General features: G+C 38.3%; 1 protein-coding gene across 6 annotated transcripts in view; it reads right to left on the minus strand.

Annotated features, from left to right (window-relative positions):
- SNTG1 (syntrophin gamma 1) overlaps positions 1-20,326 on the minus strand; it is a 114,373-nt gene that overhangs the window by 64,216 nt on the left and 29,831 nt on the right. For 5 of the 6 annotated variants that reach the window (XM_036337673.1, XM_036337675.1, XM_036337674.1 and 2 more), the window contains 2 exons: positions 10,485-10,560; positions 3,275-3,385 (listed from right to left, as the gene is read on the minus strand). In XM_036337673.1, coding sequence (XP_036193566.1) covers positions 3,275-3,316 — 42 coding nt within the window. In that variant the 5' untranslated portion in view covers positions 3,317-3,385; positions 10,485-10,560. The remainder of the gene's footprint in view (positions 1-3,274; positions 3,386-10,484; positions 10,561-20,326) is intronic. The other variant, XM_036337677.1, reaches the window with a different exon arrangement.

Genomic DNA, 20,326 nt, shown 5'->3' on the forward strand with positions numbered 1-20,326 from the left:
TACAAAACACTCAGTGTGGATACAATCAAATGTCAGTCATCTGGGTTATTGAAAGGAAATGGTGATCATTGTACTCCAGCAATTATTTACAGTTGGCTTTGGAGTTCATCCTCTATATATTTTTTTCTTATTAACCCTATTTCATCATTTTTAAAAATGGCAAGATAAAATTTCTATATAGTCTTTAAAATCACATCACTCAGCAGTTATTAATGTACTGGAAATAATCATAGGTGACAAGAGAAAATCATTCCAGAAATACAGATAAGTATGAATGTACTGTCAGTACAATCAAGCAATGATGGCATTAAAATGTGTTTCAGTATCAAGGCTGGTCAATTTCCTTTTAAGTCCAGGCTTATTGCACAGAGAATAATGTTGATATCATATAAAATATATCCATCTCGGTAATAAAATAACAGTGATAATTCCCCAATGCCAGGAACATTTATATTGATTTTGCAATGTCATTTTGAACTTACTTTAGAACAGGAATGTGTCCGATGCTTTAAAAATTCATATTGCTTCAAAGTCACAATAAAGCATGTCTCAGAGACAATATGTACACTTAGTCTGCCATTGCGATTCAATTTAACTTAGCACTTATTGATTTACTTCTGCATGCCTGGATAGCAATCAATGCAGGAATGCAGAGAGGGAGAGGACTAACGCCCTGCCCTCTGAGGGTTCTGGTGAAGGACACCAGAGAGAAACACAACCACCCAGCCTTGTGGGCTGTGATGGAACAGGGCCCTGAGCCCTGTTGCTGAGGGGAGGGAGAGACTCGCTAGTGGCAGAGTATGGTTGATAAGGGCAATGGGTACGAGGGAATCCTAAGGGAGTGTAGCTTCTCTGCAGACTAGGACAGGAAGGCTGCCTAGAGAGAGAGGGATGTGCATGTGCCAAGGCCCAGGGTGTGGGTCTTGGATGCAAACACAAGCAGGAAGCTCACACAGCAACAAGTCACTCAGACTGGAAAATTCCACTGGATATAGAACTCTAGTTTGGTGTTTTCATTATTCTCAATAGTTAAGTATAGGGCATCCCAAAAATGTATACACGCTTTGAATAATTATAAAGGCAATGTTTATTAAAATACATTTCATTGTCAAAATTGAGCTGTCAGCTGTTAAAGTGTGTATACATTTTTTTTTTGGGGGGGGGGGGACACCTTGTATTTACTCCACTGTCTTCTTGCTTACATATTTTCTGAAGAAAGGTCTGGTGTGATTCTTATTCTTGGTGTTTTTGGTTTTGTTTTTCCTTATGGTTTCTTTCAAAAATTTTCTCTTCGTCTTTGGTTTTATACAATTTGCATGTGTTGGGTTTAGGGATAGATTTTTTCTTAGTATTGATTCTGTTTGGTGTTTTCTGAATTTCCTGGATCTGTAGTTTCAGTCTGTCATTAATTTTGGAAAATACTCAGCCATTATTACTTCAATATTTCAGCTGTTCCTTCCTATGTTTCTTCTTCTTCTGGTACTCCTGTTATTTTTGTTGTATATCTTGAAATTCTCTCAAAGTTCTGGGATACTCTGTTCTATTTTTTTTAATTGATTTTTCAATTTGAGATTTTCTAATGCCATATTGTCAAGATTATTGGTTTTTTTCTTTAGCTCTTTTCAGTCCCTTATTAGCCCATCAAAGGGATTATTCAGGTCTGTCATAGTGTTCTGTTTTTTATCTCTAGCTTTTACTTTTGATTCTCTACTGTAATTTCCATGTTTCTGATTATAGTACTCATCTGATACTGCATGATATCCACTCTTTTCCATTATATTCCTCAGCATATTATAGTAATTTTAAACTCACATTCTGATAATTCCAAAATCTCTGCATATCTGATTTGCATTATTTTGCTTGTTCTTTATTGTCAAACATTGTTTTGTTTTGTTTTTCTCTTTTAGTATGCCTTGTAAATATTTGTTCAAAGCTGGACATGATATATAGGTAAAAAGAAACTTCAGTGTGACTGTTTATGTTTATCTGATGTTTATTGTTTGATGTAGCTATAGATGTCCAAGGTATCAATTTCCTCTACTTTCTTTATTTTTATTTCCTTAGCTACAGATGTCCAAGATATCAATTTCCTCTACTTTATTTTTATTTCCTATCAGTTTGGGGTTTTCCTACAGATTTTTTTCTTAAATACAGTCTGTTTCTGGACATTCTCTCAGCTTGAATCCACTGTTATTTAACTGGAGCCTTGTTGATATGGTGCTAAATTCTGGAGGGGGTGGGAACATTCCATAATCCTCTGATTTAAGTTGCAGTCTTTTAGTGATCTTGTGCCCCTGAGCTGTGACCTTCACACATACTTCTCAGCTTTTCTGTTCTTCCTGCACTTAGATGAGATAGGAAAGCGTGAGGGGTCTGGAGGTTGGAATCTTCCTTTTCCTGTGTTTGTTAGTCTCTAAGTAGTTTTTCATGAGGGAAGACTTTTGTTAATTAAAAAAAATAAATGTTCCTGGTGTATTTCCAAATAGTTACTTTTCCCCTTGCACTGCAGGAAGTAAATGAGCATTTTTCTCTGTTCATTACTCTGGGAAACTGGTGGAGCTCCTGAGATAAAACTCATGATTGCTCAGTGGCCTTCTGAAGGCCGAACCCCTAGGGGTATTAAACTCTCAGGCTAGTCTACAATGAACTTCCAATAATTTGTCAATTACAATTTCAATTTTCCTACCACTTTCTGCTTCCGTTTGGGCGGATGGAAGTTTTCTCTGTGACTACAGTTTTCTAAGGGATAAGAAACATTGGCTTACAGTTTTCTCGGCTTTTTCCTTACTGTGAGAAAGGTTGTGGTGACCTCTAAACTCTACATATCAGAACAGAAACCAGAAGTATGGAATCTCACATTTCTGATCTGATGAAGCTGAAGAATAAAAAGAGGTCTAGTAAAAAGCGTTAATGTTCCCAAAGGAACATTTATAATGCCTGGCACATAATAAATACAAGAAGTTAACACAGTTATTTCTTTAGTTATGTTGATAGGGTAAGAGACATTCAATAGGGAAGAGTACAAACTCAGTCTCCGCTTGGGTTTCAAGCGCATTTCTACCACTCCTTGGGTCATCATTACGCAGTTATTTAACTGTCCCAGGCCTTCGTTTCCAATTGCAGGATATGTGTGCCTGGCAAATGATAAGGTCAATATAAACACAAACTCTGATGATTACAATACACGAATTTAATAAATGTCTCTGATATTTATTAGGACAATCATTTATACATCATTCCGTTACTTCAACAAACAAACGTAACGTAGGTTTACCATGTGCATGGAACTCTGCCGAGGCTGGGGGTGCACAGACATCCTCTCATCCGTGCTGAGGTGGCAGACTATAACTCGGGTTCATGTGATAAGTGGCACAGAACCAAATTACTGTACAAAGACAAGAAGAAAAATAGCCAATTGGTTCAGATAATCAAGGAGAACCTCACAAAGCCTCCACCAACGCCACAAAATGAGTGGCACTGACAAACGAGCGACATCTCTTCAAACGTACAGATGGAGATAGAACACGAATACACAGAACCGCTGGGGACAGGACAGCAAGTTGAGAAGAAACCCCTGGATAAATCTCAGAGCAGAGGGAAACAATATTGTTCCCATGTCTCAGGTCCCACAGCGATGAAGCGGTGAGGTCAGCATCTGAAGCCAGCAATGACTCTAGAGCGTAACCTGTTTCATGTCTTAAAATATTCCTGGAAGTGTGCAACACTAGCCATCATTTAAGATATGGCGCAGTGAGACAGCTAAATTAGGCACAGACTCACGAGGGAGGTGAGGTCAGCCTTTCTGTAAGTTATGGATTAGGAAAATAGTTGGAAGACTTCCAAAAGCATTAAAATGTTACGTTTTACAAAGTTAGCAGTGTCTTTTCAAAAATAGTTTTCCTGTATTTAACTTTCCTTTTTATCGTTTTTGTTCTGATTATCATTGTTCATGTCTGTCATCTTCAGAGGTTTCTTACCAACACTTTAGTTTATTTTAGGGGCAATATTTTTATATCTGAGGCAACTTCAAGCTGTCAGTTGACGTCAAATGGAATAGATCTTATGTATTTGTGTTAGGCTACACATTGATATACATTTACAACCTGAGCACATAGAAGAAATGGACCTGTTAAAATGATCACATTGGTTCTGAGGAAAAAAAGTAATTGTACTTCAGAGGAAAACAGCTGCTCCAACTGTGCTATTCTGTATCCGAGCTCTTTCCTGAGAGCACTGTCATCATTTAGCAATAAATGCCTCAAATGTCCTGACATAAAAGGAGCAACTGCACACTGGGTGCAGTTTGAGGATTGCAGATGGCAAGATTTCATTCTTTATGGGTGAGTAACACTATCTATCTATATCTATATCTAATCTATATCTATATCTACATCTCCTCTTCTTCCTTCATTCACACATCAGTGGACACTTAGATTTCTTCCATATCCTGGCCATTGCAAAAAATGCTGCAATAAACATGAATGCATATGTCTTTTCAAATTAGATAAATACCCAGAAGTGTAATTGTTGAGTTCTTCTTAGCTTCTTGTTATAGGCTTTGTTTTAAAGTCTATTTTGTCTCATGTAAGTATACACCGACTTTTTTTTGTTTGTTTCTTTGTTTCCATTTGCATGAAATATAGTTTCCCTTCCCTTTGATCCGAAGTAGGTCTCTTCAAGGCAGCGTATGTATGGGTCGTGTTTCCTTATCTATTCAGCCACTCTATGTCTTTTGTTTGGGGCATTTAATCCATTGACATTTAAAGTATTTATTGATAGGAATGTAGTTTTGGGCATTTTATTATTCATGTTGTCAATATTTTCTTTCTTTTTGTTTTTTATAACTTGTTAAAGAAATCCATTTAAAATTCTTGAATGTTGATTTGGTGGTGACGAACTACCTTAGCTTTTTCTTGTCTGGGAAGTTCTTTATCTGTCCTTCAATTCTAAATGATAGCTTTGCTGACTAGTGTAATTTTGGTTGCAGGTCCATGGTTGTCATTACTAAGAAATTATTGTGTCAATCCCTCTGGCCTATAAAATTCAGCTGACAGCCTTATGGAAGTTCCCTTGGAGGTAACTAACTGCTTTTCTGTTGCTGCTTTTAGGATTCTCTCTTTGCCTTTAAGTTTGACATTTAAATTATGATGTGTCTTGGTGTGAGGCTCTTTGAGTTAATCTTGTTTGGAACTCTGTGTTTCCTGAACTTGTATGTCTACTTCCTTCACCAGGTTTGGGAAATTTTTGGCATTATTTCTTCAAATAGGGTTTCAATTCCTTGCTCTTTCTCTCCTCCGTCTGGTACCCCTATGATGTAAATGTTAGTATGCTTGAAATCCCAGAAGTTCTTTAAATTATCTTCATTTTTGGATTTTTTTTTCCTTTTTGCTGGTCTAATTGGAGTTTTTCTGCTACTTTATCTTCCAAAATGCTGATTTGTTCCTCTGCTTCATCTATTCTTTAATGTAGTTTTCATTTTAGTTATTCTATTCTTTATTTCTGACTAGTTCTTTTTTATGTTTTTTATCTCCACTTTTATGTTTCCTATCTCTCGATTGTAGTTCTCACTGAGACCAACAATTCTTCCCCTAAGTTAATTGACCATCCTTACAACCAGTGTTTTGAAATCTGCATCTGATAGAATGCTTGTCTCCATTTCATTTAGTCTTTTTCTGATGTATTGTTCTGTTCTTTTATTTGAGATATGTTTTTCTGTCTCTTGAGTTTGGCAACCTCCCTGTATGTTTCAATGTATTAGATAGAGCTCCTACATCTCTGGGGTTTGGTAGAGTTGCCTAAGCTAGTAGATATCCTGTAGGGTCCAGTAGCACAGCCTCTCTGTTCACCAGAGCCAGACACTCTATCAGCCATGAGCAAACTATGGCCCGCGGGCCGGATCCGGCCCATTTGAAATGAATAAAACTATTGAAAAAAAAGACCATACCCTTTTATGTAATGATGTTTACTTTGAATTTATATTAGTTCACACAAACACTCCATCCATGCTTTTGTTCCGGCCCTCCGGTCCAGTTTAAGAACCCATTGTGGCCCCCGAGTCAAAAAGTTTGCCCACCCCTGCCTAAGTACACTCTCCCATGTGGGCTGTGTATACCCTCCTGTTGTAGTTGAGCCTTGAGTTCTGGTGGTATTCCAGTGGGAGGGAATGACCCTCATGCTGATTGGCTAGATACAGGGGTGGGCAAACTTTTTGACTCGAGGGCCACAATGGGTTCTTAAACTGGACCGGAGGGCCGGAACAAAAGCATGGATGGAGTGTTTGTGTGAACTAATACATGTTAACACTGCTGCTGGTGAAGGAGAGGAGGGGAGAGCAAGAGAACCCTCCGCTCTTTCAGCTCCGCGGGCCGGATAGAACAGCCGAACGGGCTGGATCCAGCCCGCGGGCCGTAGTTTGCCCACGGCTGGAAGGACTGGCCATGACTACAATAGAGAAGCTGTTGTGTAAGGTCTGATTCTACTGAACAAGATTCACTGAAGCATGGCTCTTGGGCCTGCTGAATCTGCTCTTTGGGTGTGTTATATGTGGAACTGATGGGAGTATCTAGTAGGGTCTGAAGCTGGCCACTGGGTATGTTGATTCTTGAGCCTTTTGAGAGGGTCTCTAGGTGGACCAAGATCAGCCATTACTTGGCCCATCTTGGTATGAGCTACAAAGTGATCTACAGATAGTTGCCACTTGTGCTGGGCCAAGCTCCAAACTGTGGCTGGCTGCCACTGGTCTTAGGCTTGGGGCTCCTTAGAAAAATGTATCAAGCATACTGAGACATACCCTCCTTACGTGGGGTTTGTGAAACCTAGAGAGATTTTAGAAAAGTCTGCAGCACAAACCAAGATGTGATGTTTGTATGGAAAAACCACTGGAAGCATCATGGGTTGGGCTCACAAATTGGGTGAGGCGGGGTGAACAGTGTTAGCTAAGTCCATGGGGATTCATATATGGTGCCTGCCTGCTCCTTCAGGCTGGGGGTGGGACGAGAACTCAACAAAGGAACAATTACTTCTGCCTGCAATTCTGTCTAGGAGAAAGTTACCTCCCCCCAGCCCTCACCCTGAAGTCCTACAACTCAGTTCCTCTTCTGCATGTTCCTGTGTGCTTTTTGAGCTGCTGCTCCAGAGCAAGCTAGTCTATCAGCAAGTAAGTCTGTCCGTGGTCCCTTTAAGAGGAACTGCCTGGGGGTCCAGCAGCCCTCTATCTCACTCAGCCAAAATCCCCACTGCTTTTCACAGCCAAACGTTATGCTGACTTCTCTTTCCAGCATTGAAGCCCTGAAGTAGGGAAATGGTGTGGGGCTAACTCCCCTGTCTCCTCAGAGGGGCCTCTGCAGCCAAGATATCCCTCAGAATTTTTAATTTTTGGTGTGGGACCAGCTTGTTCCATGTCTGCATCCCTCCTAACAGTCTCGACATGGCTTCTCTTATACATCCTTAGTTACAGTACTCTGTTCAGTAAGATTGCAGGCAGTTCTCAATGATGGTTATTGTGTAGTTTAGCTGTAATTTTGATGTCTATGTTCTGGGGAGGAGGCAAGCACGGTTTTTATCTACTCCACACTCTTGACACACTGTTTTACCAATGCAGCCAGTGGCTCTACCATCTCAAACATGCCTGAAAATACTGAGAATTTGATGAACAATTTTGAAGGCAAATGGGCCAACAGAAGCTGCATCCTGTGGATAGGTGCAATGTGTAACACAAAGAGGGGACAGACCATGAAAAGACTCATCAAAGTGCAAGGTCAGATGCCTCAAACATCCTCAAAGCACAGAAAAGCAGCAACAGCATTAAGTTTACCTGTTCAATTATCAAGTATTTATATTACAGTGATTTTGTTCTGGCAATAAAAAGATGTCCAGGAAGACAGAGCTGTCCTCTAGCCAAGCATGGAGGTCAGCAAGCACAAAGCAGTGGCAAGCAATCCAGCTAGGACATCTGCTCACACAATAGACCCAGTTTGCTCTTGCTCCTGGGAAATTTTCCATTAAAATATGAAGCCAACCTAGCTTTAAATGTAGTCAAATGTGATCATGAATAAACCATGGGGGAGGCATAAGTAAAATTCTACAGATCAGGGAAGAGACTATAAAAACCCACTAACAGCGCATGCTGAGGCATGTAGTTTCAAAATAGTTCTTATTTCAAAGAATCAGAAAATAGTAAGCTATGTGTTTTAAGGCTGTTTACTATTCCTCCTCTTCATCTTCTCTCAAAAGAATATCAATTCAAATTTCTTGCTTCTCCATAAAGTATGGTGAATTCTTTAAAAAAAAAACATGGGAGGAAATGATATATACCTGTATCATTTGTTTGAAATGCATCCAGATATAGTTCAATAAAAAATATTTATTCTTTGTGATTGTAGGAGAAGGTGCTTTGAGGATGACAACAGGCACGCTCAGATGAATTGTCATTACTCTCCTTACAACTGTATTTCTCTCTTTCTTCACTTATATGGCACCTTTCTTGGAACTCTGTCAGGGTTTACAGTATAGGATACTTAGCACAATGATGAAGGGAAAGCAAATAGAATAGCATGCGATACTGGGAAAGTCTAAGTAGGTAATAAATGGCCATCTCTTGCAGAGCAATAACGTTGCCACTTATGGCTAGCACAGCATAATCTGGGTAGTTTCCACCTACATAGCTTTCTCTCTGTCTCTGTTTAGTTCATTCCTTCTTATGGGCTTCAAAATGAAAGGCTGAGAAACCAAGGAACCACAGGGTTTCAGGAAACAGAAATATCCATCAAGTTCGAATGGTTGGGGGAATGAGGAATAGATGCAGAGGCAAGGAAAGGCAATGGTAGAGAGAATAGGTCATTCTTGAGCACTCACCCCTGTTTCAATCTTAAAAATAGGTTATTTTCTTCTCTCTATTATCTATCAAGCTTCTCTATGGCATTTTAATGGAAGGAAAGCTATAGCTATATAAAGGCCTCGCTATGAAAAATTATTCTAAAACATTGGCCATAACCCAGTATTTTTTGGTGTACTAGAATGTGTTCTTGCTGCTTCCTAGAAACATATGCATTAGAATTTTCTGTTTATGCAAATAATGAGAAAACAGTGTTTAATTTAATGATGAGGGAAAATGTACCTGGATTCAGGTGGGTAGGGATAACAATTTGTTGAGGAAAGAACAATAAATTTATTAGCAACCCATCACTATCTGGGTGTGATTATGACACATATAACACCATATGGCTTCCATAGCCTAATAATATCTAGTAATAAGAACAAATGTAGACCTAAGTGTTTGTAATCTTAAGTGTCATCATCTTTGTCATAATCTTTGAGAAGCCAGTCAAGGAAATCCAATCACAAACTTTCTGCAAGGACGCATCGAGCCTTACAATTCTATGATTTTTACAACACACAGATAAACATTCTGAAGAATTCTTGTCATTTTGTATTACATTGAAATATGATTTAGTAAAACAATAGATACATAATACACTTTTAAGTATTAGCATTCATTTAAACATAATAGATGGTAATGAGTTTTATGATTCTCACTAAAACCACTTTGGATATCTCTGTTCTGCCAGAAAATAAAAACTGAGAAATACTGCAACAATTTATTAGAAAAGTAGATATAGTGACTTTAAGCCAAAACTTTGGCAGCCAGGTTCTGGTCTGTAGAGCAAATACAGTTTGAATCCTTCCAAAAGGCACACTCATCTTAGCACCAATGTCACAGACGGTGTTCATCTCCTAACTGATTTGACTACACTGACTCATGCTCATTTTCTGCAGTAATATTGAATTTCTTTTATAAGTTCACACTTTCATCCTTTGTTCTGAATAAACAAAAGAGGATGTGATAGTCCCCTAGGCTCTACTGTTGTAAGGCATTTTAAGAAACACTTCGCCACCCTAGCTGGTTTGGCTCAGAGGATAGAGCCTCGGGCTGTGGACTGAAGGGTCCCAGGATCCCCAGTAGGGAGCATACAGGAAGCAGCCAATCAATGATTCTCTTTCATTATTGATGTTTCTCTCTCTCCATCTCCCTTCCTCTCTGAAATCAATAAAAACGTATTTTTTTTTAAAAAAAAAAGAAATACTTTGCCAAGGCCCCTCTTTCCATTATTACCTATCTACCCTTTCTCCAGTAGTTCAGCACTCACTCATGGAACCCTTATCATAAAGTCAGCTTTTGAAAATTGATTAATTTTCATTCCTCTGAGTGATGCTCATTAAAGTACAAAAAATTTAATACAGTTGTTTAAATAAATATGGTAGATATATATATCTAAATACAGTCTAAATAATAAACATTGGCATGCATTTGAAATATTGCTCCCCTCCCCACACCAGGAGATTTTTTTTGTTTCATATTGTTCTAGAAGAGATAAGGAGGCTTCATAAAGCTTACTATTGAAGAAAATTACTTGCTTATTAAAATGTGGAGAAAGAGGTATTTTTTCATTAATTTACAAAGGCATATTGCAAAATAATGATCTTACTTGAGTGTAGGTAGAGCAGTATTTTTCTTTTATCAGAAGTCACTCCTCTGGCAATCACAACATTCTGGAGAATTGTCTAGATACAGAAAGCAAAAATAAAAAGTCTTGCAAACATTCCAAATAGATGCAATGCAATCTATACACTGAAATGCACCCATTTCATCCATAAGGAGACACGCATCCCATTTACACTTATATCGCATACAATTTTACCACATTTCTTGTCAATTTCTAGGAGTAACTCAAAACCTTGTGGATCATCAGGAGGATGAAATAATATAATAAGTATTCCCTAAATGGCTAATGTCAGAAAACTAATTTCTGCAGAACACAGTTTGGGAAAATTGGCTTTAAAAAAAAAGTACAAAAGGATATTAGATAATTTGCCCAAAATTGTGTGTGCCAGTAGTTGCACTCAGGTCTAAAATGCCAATACTTCAGCCTTTAGAATAATGCCAAGTTTAAATTATCAATAATATTTAAAAGCCTGCCTTGTGAGGAATCACCTCGTGTTTGAGGCCAAAAAGTGATTACTATTTTTAATGAGACATAGCTATTAACTCAGTTTTATGCTGCGGGAGCGGGGTTGACCTCTATAAATCAAGGTTTGAGCAACACATTGCTATTTCCAAAGGTTAGAGTAATGTTTCTGCCTTTGCCACTTAATGTTTAGTGATCACATTTCTATAATCTGTGTTATAAACTCAATTGCAATCTTGAAACTACTCTAATACTGTAATAAAATAATAACCAAGTGAGAGATCATATGTAAGAAAACAGTGGTTACCCAGTGAATTTGCAGAGGTACACAGCGGGCTGCAGAGGAGGGAGGTGCCTGTGTAACTCAACAAAGACTCGTTTCTGACTCTGATTCAGATTTATTCAGAGGCCTATCAATATGGCCTTTTAATAAGCTCCCCAGAGAAATGAGAACCTTAGCCAAGTTGGGAACCCTAAACTAGACCACCAGCTTCTGGGCGGTGGTAAAATAATTCAGGAATGGCTCTGACATTCCTGACCCCTGGTGGACACTCTCTATTATCCCCTTCAGTGACTGTGGGCTGAGCTTGTCTATATAATAAAGTGTTAGAGCAATTGGACATCCATAGGCAAAAGTATGAACCAGTAACTGAACCTTACCCCATATACAAAAAAATAATTCAGACTGAATTATAGATTAAAATTTAAAAATATAAATATATGTTTTAAAATAAAACTTAAGAGAAAAAACTAGGGCTGTGAGGGAACTACAACTAGGTAAAGAGTCTTAGACATAAAACCAAAAGCACACACATAAAAGAAAAAAATGTGATAAATTGGAATTCATTAATTTTTAAAAATTTTGTTCTACAAAAGATCATGTTTAAGGATCAAAATACAAGCTATAGACATAGAGAAAATATTTTCAAGTCACACATTTGTGAAAACAGTTGTATTTATCACCTATAAAGATCTTAAACTTTTAAAACTCCAATTAGAAAATGGGCAAATGACGTGAATTAGTCATTTCACTAAAGAGACTATATAGATAAAAAATAAGCAGATGAAAATATATTCAACACCTCTAGCAATTAAGGAAGTAAATGGAAATTAAGAGCATGATGAGATATCATGACACATTTAGTTATTGCAATATAGCTAAAGTTTAAAAACAATAATAATTTTAAACATATATGTAAAATTCTGACATGAACTTTGAGAAACTGAATTTCTCAAAAATTGCTGGTGAGAATTTAAAATGGTGCAGTCACTATGAAAATATTTTGCCAATTTCTTAAAAATCCTATATAATAAAATCCTAATATGCAAATTGAATGGCGGAATGACTGGTCACTATGACATGCACTGACCACCAGGGGGCAGACGCTCAATGCAGGGGGCTGCCCCCAGCCCACAGGCCCCAGGCCAGCCAAGGTGGGTGCCAGCGGGGGCCCCCTGATTGCCCTGCCAGTCACCCCACAGATCGGCCCTGATTGCCAGCCAGGCCTAGGGACCCTACCCATGCATGAATTTTGTGCACCGGGCCTCTAGTATATAAATAAATAAGTATGCAACTGCCATATGACCCAGAAATTGCACAGGTGGGCATTTATGCCAGGGAAATGAAACTTTATGCTCAATGTACACAGATGTTCATAATAGTTTTATTTGTAATAGTCCAAAACTAGAAACAACCCAATGCCTCTCAAAAGCTAAATGGTTAGCACCCTGTGGTACATCTATACCATGGGCTCTTACTCAACAGTAAAAATGAATCAACTATTGATACCCATACAAACTGTGATGGATCTCAAGGTCATTGTGCTGAATGTAGAAAGCTAACCTCTAATGTCACACATGGTAGGCTTCCATGCATATAATATTCTTGAAATGACAAAATTATACAGATAGAGAATAGGCTGCTGTTGGAGTTACAGGAAGAGTATAACACATATATACAAAATTTTAAAGTAAATGAAAAGTATATATTGTTGGTGATTTATATATTTAAATATAAAATTGGTAGTGATGGAATAGTACTGTGTCTTGATTGTGGTGGTGGTAATAGGCGTCTATACATATAATAAAATGACATAGAGCTATAAACATACAATGTGCCAGTGTCAGTTTTCTACTTTCAATATTGTATCTTATTACGTACAAAATAACCATGGGGAAATACTGGGTGAAGGGTTAACTAGATGTCTCTGTACTAGCTCTGCAACTTTCAGTAAACGTACATTTATTTCAAAATGAAAAGTTAGCCGAAACCGGTTTGGCTCAGTGGGTAGAGCGTCGGACTGCGGACTGAAGGGTCCCGGGTTCGATTCCAGTCAAGGGCATGTGCCGGGGTTGCGGGCACATCCCCGGTGGGAGATGTGCAGGAGGCAGCTGATCGATGATGTTTCTAATTCTCTATCTCTCTTCCTTCCTCTCTGGGGAAAATCAATAAAATATATTTTTAAAAAAATGAAAAGTTATCAAAAATTATTCATCAATTTAGAGAATTGGTGAATTCAGAGACGAGGATCTAGGGACAAAAATCAAAATTATTCTCCACTCTGAGCACCTGCTGTATACAATGTATTGTGTTGCATGGCATTATAGTTTATTTAGGCTGCTGTAACTTTCAGTCTCAATAACTATGAGAAAATAACTTTCTACTTTTTTAAACCATCCAGTTTCCATACAACCTTGCACCCCCTGCCCCCAGGCCTACTGCACTATTGTCTATATCCATGGGTTTTGAATGAAGATGTTAATCACCTTCTTTTGGGATTTCTTAATTTGGACCATTTTTCTTTCTTTCTTTCTTTTTTTAAAATATATTTTATTGATTTTTTACAGAGAGAAAGGGAGAGGGATAGAGAGTTAGAAACATCGATGAGAGAGAAACATCGATCAGCTGCCTCCTGCACACCACCTACTGGGGATGTGCCCACAACCCAGGTACATGCCCTTGACCAGAATCGAACCTGGGACCTTTCAGTCTGCAGGCCGACGCTCTATCCACTGAGCCAAACCGGTTAGGGCTTGACCATTTTTCTATTTGTGTTTTTTGTGTTCCTGTTGAACCATCCTTAATCTCACAAGTGTCACTTCTGTGCAACTCTTTGCACTTGTGATGTGGTGGTCTCTAGCACAAGAATGTGGGCACTGGGTTCTCTTCCTTATGAAGGTAATTGGTCGACAGCTACTTCAAATCTTTAACCTTTATCTCATTATCCATTCCCTTGAAGCAGATTAAATAGCTGGCTATCTAGACAAGTGCATTACAATTAAAGCAGGAAAAATTAATTAGGCTATTATGCACATACACATGCCAAGTAGACCAAGAAGATGTAGAATTCAGATAGCAAAGCTTTTCTAGAACGAGAGGCCTAAAACTCTACACATGGCTCAAAGACATTTTTTTTTCAATATATTTTTATTGATTTCAGAGAGGAAGGGAGAGGGACAGAGAGATAGAAATATCAGTGATGAGAGAGAATCATTGATTGGTTGCCTCCTTTATGCCCCCACTAGGGATCAAACCCGCAACCCGGGCATGTGCCCTTGACCAGAATCAAACCTGGGACCCTTCAGTCCACAGGCCAATGCTCTATCCACTGAGCAAAACCAGCTAGGGCTCAAAGACATTTTTAATCCTACAAATAAAACAAAATTATTATGGCATATATATACTAGAGACCTGGTGCACAAAAATTTGTGCACTGGGGAAGAGGGGGGACGGGTTCCCTCAGCCTGACCTGCCCCCTCTCACAATCGGGAGCCCTCAGGGGATTTCCTACTGAAGGCTAAGCCGCAGTCTGGTCTCCCTCTGAGGGAGGTGACCAGGCTGATCAGGGAAAGGCGCCGCCCCCATCACCCCGCTGCTGCTGCCACTGAGCCCCGGGCCTCGCATCTGCCTGAGCCCAAGGCTGCCGTGTGCCCCAGGTTTCACAGTAGCTGTGGCTTGGCTTTGTCCTGATGGACATCCGGATGGACGTCTGGAAGACATCTGCCTTAATTAGCATACTACAATTTTATTAATATATATATATATATATATACTGAAAAAATAATCTAACACCTGGACTTGTTAACAATATAATACCACTTTTATACTATATCAGAGGCAGAATGCATGTTTATAAAAAACAGTAGACAAGCGATCAAAGAAAGATTTTACAAATAAACATTTGAACTTTTTTTTTGCAATAGGGAACAATTTTAGATAATTTATGCTCTTCTGCAACTCATTTGTATTCTAGTCTAAATATACATCAGCCTAAATGGTTGACAAAATCTGGGCCAGAAACCTAAATACAGAACTCCGGGGAGGACTGCTGGCTGGGTGCAAGCTCATTTATGTAACCACCAGTCTAATATTTTATCAAGGTGGGGAAGAGTATAATTTGCTTCCCTGTAGCCCGCGGGATGCACTCTGTACACCAACATGCAACAGTGAAAGAAAAAACAATAGCAATGTAGCAATCAGGAAGTGTGGTGTGCTTTTTAAGGCCAGGTGAAAGCATAGTTTTAGAGTGGTTCTGATGTTTTTAGGATGCTGACATTCCCACAATTTGTCCCTTTACACAGGCTCCTCCCTGATGGATAGCAAACAAGTTCAATTCTTTCCCGGCTTAAATAAAACGTTCACTTTACTATTCTTCTACTTATAATCATGTTGATTTTTCCATTAATGGCCAAATTTCTTAGACTGCTGCTGAGATAGTTTTCTTACCATCTATTTACCGAAAACATGAACTAATTCAAGATTTTTTTTTTCATTGCTGTCAGTCAAATCACATTGATTATGCACTTACCTCCCATTAGAAAAATTCTAAATATTCCCTTAATCTAGAGATCATGGAGTTCCATCTTTTGCTTCTCGCTAGCATGTGTACTGTGCGAGAATGAATAAAAGATCAAGATCTACCCACCCCTAACCCTTCACTTCACCAGGAACTACAAGTTGTAAATGGTTTCCAGTGGGAACATGGGTGATAGGGACTCCATTCCTGAACTCTATATATGCTCTGGCACCATAACTCTTCCTGAAAACACAGACCATAAACAGTAAATAGTCCTGAACAGGTTAAAGAAAATTTTAATGAAAACAACAACAAATCACTCTTCCAGGCAGGCTAGCGGTAATCTATTACTCTATTGCACTTAATTAAATCCAGTTTCAGACAATTTAATTCAATATGTTTAAGGTATTGACCAAGGTGCAGGCCTCCTTGGAGGAGACCCATCAGTGCTGGAAGGGACATGCAGCTCTCATGGATTTGTTTAATTATCTGTCTTGTTTTAGTGTCTCTGGCTTCCCAGAGCTTGACAACAATTGCCATTGCCCTACACTACCAGGCTAAGTACATGCTTCCTATGGCAGAATTGGACTTGGACCCAGCTGCCTAGGCAAAGCCTGCCCTGGACCCTTCTCCACCCATCTTGACACATAATTGGGTGTTTTACTCACCGGAACCACAAGCATTTTTGTACAAATTCCAGAATAAATGTCTACTGGAACTTAGCATGTCCCAATTTTTATGAAGTGACGTGGCCTGTAGATACTAGTAAAATCCATGGGGCAGAAGAGAGGCTAGATTTAAGCAGTTGTATTATCTCTATTAAAACTACGTATTATGCTAAAGCTTTGTATACAATGTTACATTTAACCCTTATAAAAATCACTAATGGTAGATGCATATTACTGTAATGTGAGATAAAAAATTAAGAGACATTAAATAATGTCCCAAGGATCACATGATCTCAATATATATGCTGCTAATCACTACCATAATATATATGTACCCTTTTGCAAATTTTGAAAATCAAACAGGAATAAAAATCCCAACATAATTTTGGCTCCTTGGCAAAGTCTTTTAAATGGAGCAATAACTCTAGGCCACCCATAATGAAATTAACCTCACCAAATTACCTGGAGGAGGACCAAACTCTGGGGAACAGGATGGAGACTCATGGAAGCAATGACTTAATTCTAACTGAAAATGCCAAGGGAGCAAGCAATTTAATTTGGGTGTTTTCCAGAAGGAAAATGACCAAGTCATTTCTATTCCTCCTGGAGGCATTAGCACAAGTTTCTAATATGTACAAGGACAGCTCTTCCTGTGGGAAATAAAAGTAAAATATCAAGAAATTCCAGCAATAAAAACAGCCATCTTCTAAATAGAATTTTCTTTCAAGAGGAAAAAGTAGATTTCACACAATAATCCTCCATTTTAATTAAAACAAGACAAATAAACATTTCCATAATAATATTTTGAAATTTATTGTTTTATTATTGAACCTAAATTTTACTTTTAAATCGAATCAAATAGAATTATGTTTAGTTCAGGTACTTAATGAAAACATGGAAATTGTTGCTAGATTCCATGAAGATTTTCCTAAAGCATATATTTTTTCTATAAAACCACTGCAATTGTTTGGGGGTGGGGGAGAATTAGTATTAATTAACATTTAGACTTTAAGTAATACAAAGGACTAATTTTTTGCCCTAGATTTTAAGTAAATATAAAATGCCATTGCCTTTTTTACATAAAGCTTTATTGATATACTAGAGGCCTGGTGCATGAAATTCATGCACGGGTAGAGTCCCTAGGCCTGGCCAGCGATCAGAGCCAATTGAGGCCTTTCGGCTGCTGGCCAGGGCCTTCCTTCCAGCTGCCAGCCTGGGCCTTCCTTTGTTCTGTGCCGCCCCCTGGTGGTCACAGCGAGCGATTGAACTCCCACTGTCCTGGTCGAACTTCCGAGGGGACACTTTGCATATTAGCCTTTTATATATAGATAGATAGATAGATAATTCATATACCATTAAATTCACCTTTTTAAATTGTATTAACTCAGTAGCTTTTAATATAGTCACAGATTTGTGCAATCATTGCCACAATTTAATTTTAGAACATTCTCATCAGTCCCCCATCATCATCATCACCTATTTAATCCCTTGCTATCTGTAACTAGATTTGTTACAATCAGCAGTAGGAAACTAGCCATCTATGTGTTGCCTATCAAAACTTTCTTAGTGCAAGTCCATCACTCCCATAGGTGTAAAAAAATATTCAAGGAAAAGTTTGCTAATGATAGAAAACCCATGCCATTTTAATACATGAGGGAGAGCAGCCAAAACCTTAAATAAAGAATTCCATTAGCAGTGATGAGGTATTCTTTACCTCAGGTTTTTAATGTATCATTATTACAGTTACAAACCAGATATTCAACAACCACCACAACAAAACAGTGTGTGGCCCTAGACATTTCATTAAAGGAGGACTGATTTAGTGTTTCCTGTTTTAACTAAAAATAAAAGTCAGAAATTCCATGTCCTATCCTCCTTTATTTGCAATTAACTTCAACTTGTGTCAGTGAATAATGTACATGTAAACTCTAATTTATATAAATGTTGGCGCTAATGTGTCTGGCTAATACTTTACATATCATTGATGACTATAATATGTATAAAATAAATGTCTAAAACTTCAAGATTATACTGGGCATAATTCCATTATCATGAAGATTCCTAAGATAATTTTAAAAACTTGATTACCTCAAAGACATCACTAATGAATACTTATTGCTAATGGAACTGGATAAATAAAGAAATGCTGGTCAAAAGGGGGGAAAATAAAAATACTAGTATAATAATAATTTTTAAAAGAAGAAGCCTAATTTGCTTTGACAAACATAATTGTGCATCTTCCTTATGCCACGGTTGTGCAAGGATTGAAAATTGAAAATGTGAGTAGGACACGCCTGTACCAGAGTTTTGTCACCTTGAGAGAAAGACAGAAGGACCAAACGCCATTGTAACTAAGTATACTAGTCAAGGTTCTCCAGAGAAACAGAACCAATAGAATGTGGAGAGTGTGTGCGTGTGCGTGTGCGTGTGCGTGTGTGTGTGTGTGTGTGTGGGCGCACGCGCGCGCGAGCACAGAGAGAGGGAGAGAGAGAGTGTGGAGTCTGGCAGGTCTAAAGTCCGCAGGAGAGGCCAAAAAGCCAGAGACCCCGGGAAAGGCAGGTGCTGTAGTCGGAGTCTAAAGTTGGTTGGCTGGCAGATTTCCCTCTTGCTCAAATGAGGTTGGTCTTTTTCTATGAAGGCCTTCAAGTAATTGGATGGATGCACCGACATTACAGAGGGCAATCTGCTTTACTCAAAGTCTACTGATTTAAATGTTAATCTCATCTACAAATACCTTCATGGAAACATCCAGGATAATATTTGCCCAATTATCTGGGGACTTTGGTCCTGAAACACAAAATGAACAATCACATGGAAGATCTACTATGAAAAAAGCAGGGTGAAATGTGTGAAGTACAGGTTCAAGGAAACTTGTGTTAAGTTGAAAATAAATTGTGGGAATTTAACAGATTTGATTCAAACCATTTTTCTCATTCTGAGTTTTAGAAATGAGTTTTAAAAATAAGACATTAGTGGGGCGACCAAGCAAAATTCTTTCCAATTGGAAAGATTTACAAAGACATGTTTTGTCATATCATCTATGGAAAAACAGGATAAAATGAAGTCTCTACAAGATCCAATTTTTAACAGGTTTTAGAATTCACTGAAATAAATTGGGACCTATTTATAGCATTGCATCATAGATTCCAGCTCAAATAGCCATTCAAAGGTCCAATACAAAAACCAGTAATATAGAGTATATAAAACCCAACTTATAGTCACTAGACCTGAATTCTGCCTGGCTTACAGAACTGAAAGAGACAAAGTATAGAGGCAATGTTTGCTTGGTTAGGAATGTTCCCCACAAGGTAAAGAAGCAAGGCAAATGGCCCTTAATTTTTTTGGAAAATATAGTAAATATTTAAAAAGAAACTCCATTGCATTGGAATAGCAACATAAATCAAGTCCTTACAAACTATAACTCAAAAAGATAATAAAATTGTGAAAGTAGTATGCAAATGAATACTGAAAACCCAAGATATGAACCAAATAAAAACAGGCCTGCCAAGATAAAAATTGGGCAGTGTGCCAAAAACACTTTCAAACAATAGTCGCTAATCTATTATGTTTTATTCCTGGAAGAGTGTTTGCAGAGAAATGCTCAAACAGCAAGTATTGCGGGCACGTGTCTTCAGCCTCTTTGCATCCTGAGACAGGCAACACCAAGGAGGTAAAAATGGTTAAGAATGGACAGGGCTTGCGAATTTGGGGTTGCATAAATTATTCATCCATTTAGATTTTATTCACTCATCCTCTCGTATAATCTTTTAATTAATCTATTTCATTTTTACCTATGACAACTATGGTAGGTGCTGCAATAAAAGCATGAAAAATCAGCAGCTCCATATGTGATGCCATCTTCTGGCCCAAGCACTACCTACCCAGGGTTCTTGGGACC

This window comes from Myotis myotis, unplaced genomic scaffold (assembly GCF_014108235.1).
Source record: "Myotis myotis isolate mMyoMyo1 unplaced genomic scaffold, mMyoMyo1.p scaffold_m19_p_16, whole genome shotgun sequence".
NCBI lineage: Eukaryota > Metazoa > Chordata > Mammalia > Chiroptera > Vespertilionidae > Myotis > Myotis myotis.